This window comes from Strix uralensis, chromosome 6, assembly GCF_047716275.1.
Source record: "Strix uralensis isolate ZFMK-TIS-50842 chromosome 6, bStrUra1, whole genome shotgun sequence".
In the NCBI taxonomy this organism is placed as follows: domain Eukaryota; kingdom Metazoa; phylum Chordata; class Aves; order Strigiformes; family Strigidae; genus Strix; species Strix uralensis.
In genome coordinates this window covers 21,130,828-21,142,967 of record NC_133977.1, presented here as the reverse complement: position 1 = coordinate 21,142,967, position 12,140 = coordinate 21,130,828, and the positions used below count along the sequence as shown (strand labels likewise).

The 12,140-nt window shown below is 42.2% G+C and overlaps 1 protein-coding gene across 1 annotated transcript; it reads right to left on the bottom strand.

The window, feature by feature from the left end:
* Positions 1-416: 416 nt before the first annotated feature.
* On the bottom strand, positions 417-3,973 carry ATP5MC3 (ATP synthase membrane subunit c locus 3). The gene is made up of 5 exons (XM_074873170.1): positions 3,797-3,973; positions 3,635-3,712; positions 2,577-2,654; positions 2,013-2,206; positions 417-663 (listed from the first exon to the last, which is right to left on the bottom strand). The coding sequence occupies exons 2-5, from the start codon at positions 3,671-3,673 to the stop codon at positions 549-551; spliced, it is 426 nt and encodes a 141-aa protein (XP_074729271.1). The 5' UTR covers positions 3,674-3,712; positions 3,797-3,973; the 3' UTR covers positions 417-548.
* Between the last annotated feature and the right edge of the window lie 8,167 nt (positions 3,974-12,140).

Below are 12,140 nucleotides of genomic sequence, written 5' to 3'. Positions count from 1 at the left end.
AATTTATAGTATAACTGAAAACTTATGAAAAGAGAATTTTCCTATCACTGTTCATGGGTTTGTGTTTAGCTCCTATCAAAAGGTGCCAGAACACCTTATGTGCTAGTTAGCCTGAAAAATCCCATAATTGTGCACATAAATAGCTCTTAAGTTTGAAACACAAGTAAAGGAAGAATGCCAGCAGTAGAGCCTCTCACATTTAATTGGCATATCCTTTGATCTTTCAAAGATACATCACATTAATTTTAACAAACAAATGACATGCCCATATATATTAATAAATTTTTTGACTTGAAGTCATTGTTTGAAGGGTCCTATGTAATATGTAATTATCAGGAGAAATCCACGGTGACTGAATGACAAGATGGTGTCTTCCAGATACCCTAGTGAGAAAGGTAATAAATGCAGGCAACAGGTTGACAGTTAAAGTTGTTATCTTTAATGAAATGACTTTGGAAATAGCATCAATTTCCATGATACCAACATTCTGGGAGTCCCATAAAATGCAGAATTACATTCCAATGCCAATATTACAGGCAGCTCTCCTTTCACATGGCAAATAGGATCAAGAAAGCAACCATCAGACAGAAGAGACCCATAGCTTCAGACAGGGCGAATCCCAGGATAGCATATGAGAACAGCTGCTGCTTCAGAGAAGGATTTCTAAAAGAAAGCAAAGGTGTAAGACCTTTTTATCTTTAAAATTGAGATGCTTTTCATACAGTTTAATGCATCTGACAGATTCAGAACCTCATACTTCCTTGCCACAGATTCCGTAACAGGAAAATCCAATAAAACCAAGCCGGAGTAGTTTTTAGCAGGGATGTCACTGAAGACTGGCAATTAAGATTTCATTCAGGTATGCAGATTGTATACAGCTTTTCCAAATGAGCACACTTTTTGTGACTACATTCATATAGGCTTTTGAATTTGAGTTCTCTACATCCTCCTATACATGAATCAGCACTATGCTTTATAAATTTATTTCACCTCTGTGACATCAGAACTATATTCCAATGAAATCTGTGTGTAACATTTTAAGCAGCTCTCAAATACTAGAACTGAAACCACCTAGAGTGAAAAAAAGAAACACACAGCAGTTTTCTGCAAAAATGCAAGGAATTAACACTCCACGAAGAGTGTGGGAGAAAAAAAGCCTTCAACATAATGCTATGAAGTAATGTTCTACAACCTCCAATAGACATGTTCATGCCAAATTCAAAAAAGGAGACATTAGTTTTGTACTGAAAACATTTATGCTTCTTCAAGTGGAAAGTGAACTTCCTTGTCTTCAGTAGGGCTTAAAAAAATTCATTAAGAAATAAGAATTAAGTCTTCACTGGTTGAAAGAGTAATGAAGAACATGAAACCTTGAGTTAAGCTTTTTTATGCCTGTATCAGTTCTCTTCTTCTGTAATATCATGTGAACTATTCATTGTAAACTTATCCAGAAGTTCAGCCCTACTAAAAATCCCCACCCTCAATCCCTTCAGATTTCTAGAACGAATGATTACTCATTTGATAAATTACATATTCTGAGATGCAAAGCTGAATGTGTTAGAAAACTGAATTAAGTATCCATTTCTAAACAACAATCCTGACTACAAAATCCAAAGTATACAGACTCAAAGTTATTACCAGTTTTCATAGTTTCTCTTTAGGACTTCTCCCTTCATATGGGAAAAGATCCAGGCTAGATTTTTAATTCAGCTCTGGAACTGAATGCTGAAACATTGGACTTCAGTGACCAAACCACTAAGTCTAATCACCTAATTTCTTTCACGTCTTTTCTACAGGCAGAGCAAAGTTCTGACTTTAACAATAGAGTCATCCTGATGAATATACTACAGTTTCATATGATTCTGTTTAGCCATGTTTACCATTAATAGTAATTATTACCAGAATTTATTATAGTGCCATCATCCTTACTACAACTTAAGCTTATCTGCGGGTGCTGTCTCAAGATATATCTGCATGCAATTCGAGAGTTTTGTAAGAGAGAGATTGATTACCTGGCATAACCAATGATTAGACTACCGAAGACTGTTCCAATTCCAGCACCCGAACCAGCCACACCTACTGTGGCAGCACCAGCACCAATAAATTTGGCAGCAGTGTCAATGTCCCTGCTGATAGCACTAGTCTGGAATTCTCTAAGTGCTAGTCGGGAGACAGTATTTTGGGCCCCATTAAGTGTTGAGTTGCCCTAAGAAAACAAAATACAAAAAAGCATTATATTCCAACAGAAACCATTTTCTATAACCACTTTGATAGTGTTATTCTGCACTTCTAAAAGCTGTATTATATCCAATGTCTAGTTCCTCTTCCAAGTGATGAAACTATAACCAAGAGTTAAAAACTTCAGAACATTACCTGTTCCACCTGAAAGCAATCAACTTCAAATGTGAAAGACTTCTCAGGGGAAACAGCAAGACAGCAACATGTATTATTAGGTGTTTGACTTAAAGCAAGTGTCACACTATAGGTATTTGAGTTAGTACAAGTGAACTCTAGGTTGAGGACATTTAGGCTCACCAGGTAATTTAGGAAGATACAGAATTTTGTTTATAAGGTACCTCTCCATTCTTGACCTCTGGCCTAGACAACACAGATGCCGAAATTGGTCTGTACAAGACTCTTGATCCAGCACGGATCTGCAAGAGGAGGAAAAAAGCTATAAAAAAAAAGAAACATTTGATCACAGCTGTTCCCATACAACAGAACATAAGATTATAAGGCTATTATCTACTAAGCCATTCGTCTTACTTGAAAGGCAGTAATTTTTGCATAGCTGGATATACAATAAACAATACAGAAGCAAACTCTGCCATGCAATTTGATAGCATCATTTTCAGGAGATATTTTGCATATAGCTACAGCATTCAATGAACCTGCACATGCATTACACTGGCAGAAAATGCATTAAAACAGTGACAAAAAAGCCAGACAGACCACGAGGCAGTGACATACATTCTGAAATGAAAAAATAAAAGCCTTCAAAATGAATTCCAAAGTTGTTAAATGCACAGACATAACCTAGACTTCTAAACCTAGCGAGACATAAATGAATGAATCCTCTTTCACAAGCGGCCTGCATGTGTCCTTGGGCTTCCAGCAGTCTAAGGTCATATCGGCTCTTGCACAAAACTCTTGCTGCAGGGGAAGCCTGTGCCTGCACCATACAAAACGAGACCTTCTGCAGGCCAGAGAGAACATTTTCGAGCAAAACAGTCCCTTGTCTCTGCAAGGGCAAAAGATCCCGGCCTTACAGAGGACAAGCAACAGGCTGGAGTTTGACCTACAGCAAGGCGCAGAGCGCACCAGGCCCAAGAGCTTTTCACTGCGCTGCCCTTCCCCTCCACCGCTCGCGCGGGAAGGCCCCCCACCCTGGCAAAAGGCCCTGGCCCACGTCAAGGAGGCGGGAAGGAGAACCCGGCCCTGACGCAGCTCGCTCCCCCTCCTCGTCCCTTCGCACTCGGGCGGGCGGGCAGCCCCCGGCCCAGGCTCGTCCTAGGAACCTGCCGGGGGCCTCAGAGGCCTGTCCGACCCCCGGGAGCCCCCCGACCGCTGCCGCCCGGGACGCGGCCGGCGAGGAGGCCCAGGCGCCCCCGGGGGCCCGGGCGCCCCCACTCACCAGGGAGGGCGAGGTGGCGAGCTTGGCGCAAGCGAGCATCTTCGCGGGCGGCGTCCCAGGGGCCACAATCCGGTGTCTCTGCGGAGAGAGGGAGAGAGTGAGGGGCCCGCGGCGGCGGGCGGGGGCGGCGATGAGGGCGGATGGCGCGGCGCCGCCACTCACCCGCTCCGGCTGCCGCACCTCAGAGCCGTCGGGCTGGGGCGTCTCTGCGCAGGCGCGGCGGGGCCGGCCGCAGGCGCCCGGATGCAGCGCGGCGGAAGGGGGCAGCGTGCGGCGCCAAGGTCACTTTGTACCCACTCTATTGGCGGCGGCGGGGGGCGCGCGGCGCATCGCCCCGCCCCGCCCCGCCCCGGCGCAGCCGCGATGGCGCTGCCCCCGCCTCACCGCGGGGCCGCAAGCCGGGGGGGCGGGGCCGCAGCCGGGGGGGCGGGGCGAGCGCCGCAGGCAGCGGCGGTGGTGACGCGGCGGCGGTCCCGGAGCCCGGCAGTTGGGGCCGTTAAGGCAGAGGCGCAGCACACCGGGGACTCGGCCCGGCGGCCCTGCTGCCGCTGAAACCCCGCTCTTGGGGGTGGCGCGGGCCGGCACCCTGAGGGCCTGCGGAAGGGGAGCGGGGCGGGTGGGGTCGCTTCGCCCCGGCGGAGCGGAGAAAGCCCGTGACGGGGCGGGCTTTGAAGAGCTGCGGCCTGTTCCGCTGAGGGGAGCGGGGCGTGGCGCCGCCGCAGCGCGTCGTGGGCGGGGAGCAGCCGGCGCGGGGAAGGACAAGAGGAAAGGCAGGCCCCGGGGCCGGGAACGCCGCTGCCCGACGGGAACCGCTGCCGCTGCCCAGGGGCGGGACGGTCACAAACTGCAGAAACGTGCCCGAAACTCCTCGGGTCCCGGGGGGCGAGATTCACTGACAGTAAAAAGGGGGCGCGTCCAAGAACACCGACAGTGTTCAAAAGGTCCCTACTGTTTAATCAGTCATTTTCTCACGATGAGCGGGTTCACACCCAAGTAACGAAAAAATCCTTTTTAGTCAAACTATCATTACCGAGCTGAGCATGTTCTTCACTTCATAAGGGGGACTGTTATTTTAATGGTCATTTACCACTGTAAGTAGTATTAGTGCCAACTGGAAAAAATGCTGAAAACGTCACACTTTGGGTAAAACAGTGGGTAACATTTAAGTTGTTGCACGATTTTTTTTTATATACAATCTGTGCCATAAAAATAGATTCAAATTCTAAAATAGTCGATGTGCTACAAACTGTCTCAGAAGGGATGAGTAAGATGCATTGGATTTAGGGATGGGAACACAGCACAGTCTCTTCGGAGTTAGCTGCTGGCCTCCTCAAATTTACACGGACTATTGATGTTGCTGTCACTGATTAAACCACAGGTGCCATCCAGCTGAGACCTGCTCCATACCAGCAACTTGAACACCCACCAGCAAATGTGATCAATAGCACTTTCAACAGATGCATACTAATGTTAAGGATAATGTTGCTTTTTTTAAAATGACACTACAATGCAGTGTCTTATGATCCTTAGGTACAGTGGAGTTGTACTCAGCTGTAGGTCCTAAGGTGAGAGGCAACGGTACAGTTTGAAGTTCCCATCTTTCTGCTCCCTGCCTCAAACCCAACAGCAAGTTTGGTTTGGTTCTGGTGTGCATCCAGAGTCTAGTAATAAAGCAGTAAAAAGAGACTCTATAAAGGCCAGCAAAAGAGGTTATAAGTTGCCTGCTTTTTTGTTTTCTTTCTTTTCACATCTTACACCCATTGTTTGGGAACTGAGGTGAATGGGCAGACCTGTGGTGCCTGTTGACTGGTTTGTCCATAGACAAACCCTAAGAACCTTTAATGGTTAGGCAGAACTTTTAACTTTAAAAAAATTTTCAATCTACATGCTATTGTGTTAACAAATATTTCCAGCACCATGAATAAAACCGTAAAGCAAATGTAGATTCTGTACTGGTGGAATGACTTAAATGTAACTTGTGCACTATTTATGAAGTAGTGTACTTCCCTTAGGAAGTGTAGCAGCGGGCAGGCCGTTTGCAACAAAGAAATTTGCTTGTTTGTGGAAGGAAGCAACAGCAGTTGGGAATCTACTGGTGTGGACCTCCAGGCATAAAATGGATCTTCCCACAGCTCTCCTGAATGCAGAAGAAAGTGGACATGACACACCCGAAGTCACATGGATTCAGAAAAGTGTTAAATGGAAACCCTCTTCTTTCATGAAGAAAGTGTCCTCTTCTGTCATGATTCCCACCTGGAATGTTTTGCAAATAATGCGTTCACAAGCTGTTTGATCTGAACAAGGTCAAAACCACCATTAAACCCTTGTTTATTGTTGCTTTTAAGGCATAACACTGATACTGTATCTTATGTGCAGCTACTCAGCTGTTGCTTTCAGGAGGAGTTAGAAGAGCAGTTACTGATCTCTGGGGACTGTGTTCAGTTTAATTCAAGCAGATCTTCTGTTAATCTCATGCTGTTTCCTATCTGGTTGACCTGCTGCTAGGTCCCCAAGGAAGTGCATTAGTGCACTGAAGAACAGTGTAATTTGTAATTGCTCACCACATTTCTGAAAGTTTGTTCTACTTGGAATTTTATCTTAAACTCTCAAAACCTCTTAGGATAGATACCCAGTTTTCCAACTGTCTCTCCCGGGCAGGGCCAGTTATGCATGTGAGCGGTAGCCAAGGTTGCCAGAGGAGGTTTCCTCCCCATTTTGCCTCTGTCAAAGAAGCTACAGTGCAGCAGTTTGAGCAGTATGTGGTGCCTGAAGAGCCAGTCCACTTCTCTCCCACAGCTCCCTGCTGCTGAGCCAGGTTTATGTCAGGGCAGTAAGAACTGCAAGTGGCTGGTAGTGGTGGTTGGTTCACTAGTGTGGTCTTTTCCCAGAAGGGAAAGAGAAAGAATATCCCAGATTTCCTGAGCCTTCTGAAGGCTTCCCCTGAACCCATAAAGATTCTCCCAGTCCTTTCGTCCTTATTTTTAGAAAAGCCACAGTCTGTTTCATCTTCACTGCCAAGCAGCTCATTTCCTAGGTACACCATGTAATGGATCAGTCCTACAGTGACATGCAGTTTCACTTTGCAACCCTGAAATGAATTGGTATCTACACATATCAGACTCTTGATTGTTACAACACACGAATATTAGCAGAACAGGCGTTGCATACAAATGTCATTTTCCCGGTGACTTCTTAAAGAGATCTATCAAGCCTTATATCTGTTCAGTTTGCCATCCAGAAAGCAGGTAATAAGGAAACTGGGCACAGTACCTGTAAACTGGCATGCCTGCCTAGTAGATACGGGCTGGTTTTTTTCCAGGTACAGACAAATTTTGACAATTGTAGATTGGTTCAACTGAACAAGTAAAATCCTGTACGATGCTGAATAAATGAGTATGTCCAGAGTGCTTTGCACCAAAGGGTCTGTCAGAATTCAACATTTATTATTAATAACTTATAAAAGATGAATGTCTGTTCTATATTTGCTGAAGGAGAAGTCTTGACTAGTCAGGAGAAATCGCATCATCCAAAGCCTAAATAAAAAGTTCTCCTTCTAGATCAAAACCTATTCCTTCAGGTTAAATTTTATCTCCCAGCAGAGGATTATTAACTCAAAATACATCACACACTCACACCAGTCTTTTTTAAAACTGTTTTGAAGAAGAGATGTGCCTGGAAAACAAATATATTCCAATAACTCTTAATTGTTGGAAGAGCCACAAAGGATGAGATTGGATCAAAGGCCTCCTGAGATTGTCCTAATGTTTGTGAAATATTTTAAAATGTAAAGTGGTGTTATTACCTCAGAGTTAGCTCTCTAGAACTTCCAGATTTATGATGTACTTTGCAGGGCATTGATTGATATTGATTTACAAAGTCAGGGTTTTTCAGTGTTTTCCACAGCCTGGGTCCTGTTTCAGTCTGGAGAGTATCTTGCTCTCCTACCTCTTCCATTCACAACTGTGGGGTTGAACCCTCCCATTCAGGACTGCATAGGTCCTCTCAGATACCTGGAGCAATGGCTTGTGGAAAGAAGGTATATAGAGCAGAATTAATACACTTCAGAATATTTAAACCAATTTAGCTCTGGGAAGAAGGAATGAAGCCATTATTAGATGGCTCTGCTTTAAGTAGAAATTCTCTTGGTAACACACTCTTAATACCTGTTTACCTTCTTGATTATTAGTAGTTGGCAAATCTTGACGTAAGTAATATTGGGAATTTTAATTGCTGAGTTGGCTGGATTGGAAGTGCTGCTTTATAGGAAAGCAGATGATAAAGTTATTTCTCATCACTGTAAACTTCTGCTTTACAGGGGAAAGAGAGAATTTGTTTCTTGAGTGATCTTTGTCCCTCAGAGTACTTACCCAAGCTATATTTTGGTAAAATTAGTTTTCATTTAGTCTCAACAACTCCTTTTAGTAGAGGGCTGAAGGCAATTAATGATGAAGGGCTAATTCAAGCTGTAGAGCATTCTGTTCAACAGTGCATTGATTAGTTTAACACTGAGTCCTAGAAAAGGATGGCATTAACCATGAACATCATACCATGTTCGTACTTAGCAAGATTCTGAAAGTGTGCTAATACTGTTGAGACCATTGATGCAATTTGAATCGAAAATCATGATAATCCTTATTGTGTCTTTTTTTGTTCTCTAAGATCTGCCTTAAATGGCATAATGATTATGTATGTAGGGTCATCAAAATGGGGTGTTGTCAAGAGGAAAACCATTCTGCTGCAGCAGAAATTCAGCATGGAAACAGGGTGTTCTCATCTTCATCCTAGCTGCTGGATTCTGGTGGAAAGTGAGAACAAGGCTCCAAGGAGCCTTGTCAGAAAAGAATAGTAGATCTGCTCTCACTCTGGATAGCAAGCCCTATTGTCCAGCATTCAGGTCCTGCTGGTTAGCTTCAGGATGCTGTACAACACTGTAAATATGTAAAAATGCAGCCACCCTTCTGTAAAACCCAGCATGTCACAAGCTGGAAGATGATCTTGTATTTTTAAAATTTATATGTCAACAAAAATTAGAAATTGTCTAAAAAAATTCTAATTCCATATTTTAATGTAATATTTATTTTTATTTGCAATATGACTCAAAGTGAAAGGAAATGTTAGGCTCACGAATAGTTTCACTTTATGCTTCACATCTATTACACCGTGTGTGTCAGCACCACCACATTTGGGGTGAGCTTTCATGTATTTAAAAATCATTATTATGTATCTACCCAATATTTTTTGGAAATTGATTTTTGAGGAAAAGCAGTAATAAAACAATCCACTGATGTTTAATCAAAGTTATTTTTATAAATACACAGGAAATTCAAAATCTTTGTAATGTAAGTACATCTTCATGTATTAGTTTAGAACATAAACTCCCTTAACTGAGGTGTCTTGCTCAGATGACTCACATATTTCCCAAGGCTGTGTTGCAAAACACAGGTGATACCTGAAATGGTCAGTCAATTTTCTATATTATATTTCTAGTTTACAGAATATCACTGGATTAAATGAAAATAAATTTAGCAACATTTTTTATTCCTACTAATAGTATTAAACACCTTTTTGACAGAAAACAAACTTCAGCTGTAAGTTGACACTATTAGCTGCACTGGTTAGAACACAACATCGGCAACCCAATCATAACACCTTTCATATGATACACACTCTCTGATAAAACGTAGTTCCAGAGAACAGCACAGACAGCCAAGACTTTGTCCATATTAGAGTCAGTATTTCCAAAAGTATCCATAAATTTAAGTAGAAGAAACCCAGAACGGAGGGATGTTTTGTTAGTGGGCTCTTCTGAAAGTATAAGATTTTCGTGCAGGCGAAGTTGCAACACCAGACTCTTAGTTTTTAAACAATAGTCCTAAGCTATTTTGGTTAGTTTTTTGCTCTTTCTGTTTCTCAGAATCATGTAAATGATCCTAGGCAAGTCTTTTTGGACGATATATTTTGGCTGTTCGCAATCTGAGAAGAGAAATAGGAAAGGTAGCTGTTTGGTGCTCAAAAACCATAGGAATTACTAATTCCTGTTTGGAGATTAGATTAGTGTTTTGGATAACTGATCTGTTATGGCTGTTTATGCCATGTAAAGAGCAAAAGCAGGGTACACATGTATCTGCCAGGATGGTTGCAGAAGGATTTTTTCTTCCTCCACCCTCTCCACAGAGAATATAGTTCCAGTTTATAATCCCTGGTGGGAGTGGAGGTGGGACTATAGCCCATTAATACATGCAAGATTCATTTGTTTCATCATAAATGATGTACCTTCCAACTATGAGTTTAAATTCTCATACACTTACAAATTGCTTTGGGATCACTGTCTGAAAGGCACTGTATAAATGAAGAATGTTCCTTATCATTCGAAAGCGCTTCAGTCTGAACCACTTAGCAGAAAACCTGTGGAATCATTTTGACTCTGGTGCACAGGTTCTGCCCTCTAGATGGTGGGTGCCAGTCTGAATCCAGAGAAAAAGTTGTTCTAATTCAGATGACTACTCTCATGCTTTGTGTGGCTCAGATGAGCTATTTTTAAATTACTATAATTAATTTTGCTCATAGTTACAAAAGAGATCATATATTCTTATGTTCTGTACTTGAAGTACAGAAACTCTGGACAGCCTGCCATTTCTAAATTCTTGGAAAGGACTCTGTCCCTAATACTCAGACTTGATGAACATACTGGTTCTCTGGCACGCCTGCACTCACTCCCATCTGTCGTGCTGGCGTTGTTCCCACTCAGAATTATCTATGCCAATTTCAACAGGGCATAGGTGCTAACCAAACATGGTTTTAGAGGGACAGCTTTCATAACACAGCAAGTGCCATCTCTTTTGCCAGGAGATCCTGCTGTTTGCAAATAATTCCAGCTTAAGGCCACATGCTTCATTACATGGGATCACATCTGTAGATGCTTGTGGGCATTATAAAAAAAAAAAATCAACAAATGTCTACTGTATTTCTCTTTCTGTTTGGCTCAGTGCTTGGAATTTTGCATGTGGAGAATGAATGCTCTACGCCTTGTTAACGGGAGAGAGCCATAGGCTGTTATATGCTCTGAGCAGTCTTAACAGATTTCTGCATCAAAGCTGGGGCAACAAACTGCAGAAGTTTACCAGAGCTGTATTGCTTTTTCAGGTGGCCCTTGGTTGCTTTGTGTCTATGGTATATTCTGAGGAGAGAATGGTAGAGCATTGCCTTTTTGCACCACAGCTTTTGCCTTTCCAGATTCTGAACAGATTTGTGTATAAGGCATATTCTGCCCCCACCCAATTGTAAAGTGGCATATGTGTACAGTAAAATCGATGCTGCTTATTAAACTTAATATTCTATATAATGCTCTATATACGATACATAAATATTACAATAATATATTGTACCTATAGCATTAGTATCATATTAATATATTCTAGCCACACTTGACTCATGTTTTGCCCCACTGGACAGATTACCTGTGTTAGCAGAATTACTCTGTACTGTATAAGGCTAGAAGTAGCTTAGGAAAGAGCAAAACCTGTTCATGGTGTTCATGAGCCTCACCTGGAGAGCCCACTATGCTCAAATTTAAAATTTAATTTTGTAGTTAAGCAAAATAAGATTTTTCCCAGAATATTTCTCCAAAAAGAATATTTGGAATAAAATAAGATTCAGGGCAGATGATTTCCAGCCATACATACAATATCTAAAAGTCACGATTACTGACTTTTAGATATTTTGCTGTCCAGCCAGGATCTGTGGAAAGGAAATGAAAAAACGCAACCCCCTTGACACCCATAGTGTTTTTACAGTAGTATGCCTGCATTATAGGACTAGGAAAGACCACGTTCACATGTCCTGCATAGAAGTGTATATTTGCAAATCATGAGAGGTATTTCCAGTTGTTTTCTTTACCAACAAAGCACCTATGGATGTTTTTAGTTGTATTTTACATCTTCCTGAAATTAAGGATTTCCTGGATTTAATAATATACAGAAGGGTCAAATTTTTAAAGGTCCTAGCATTTTCAAGGATGCAGGGTGACAAGCAGACACATGAATATATCTGAAAATTCTGTTGAGAATCAAGGTCTAAAATTACCAAACATTTGTACTAACTGTACATTTCAGAGTAGTAAAGTGTACATTTCTGACCATATTTGTTGTTGTTTAGCATGAGTTTATGAAATCATGTATAGTTGACAAGATTTCATAGGCTTTGAAGCATACTTAATGTGCTTCTCCTATGCTATTGAAAAGTCAGACTTCAAAATACTGTGTTGAGCTCAATAAAGATAACCAGTCTCATTTCACAGTACATTACTGTGTCAATTCTTCCTAATCGTTACCTCCTCTCACCTGTCTTCCGTTCTTAGTCTTTTTGGCAGCTAACCTGACCTTCTGGACTGTTAGCACTGATATATTTTCCATGCCACTTGGACTAAGAGAAACTCTTTTTTCCCCCTTTTTTTCCTTCCTTTGGCTCCTAAAAGTACTCCCTCATAATAATTGTATTCCTTGGAAAT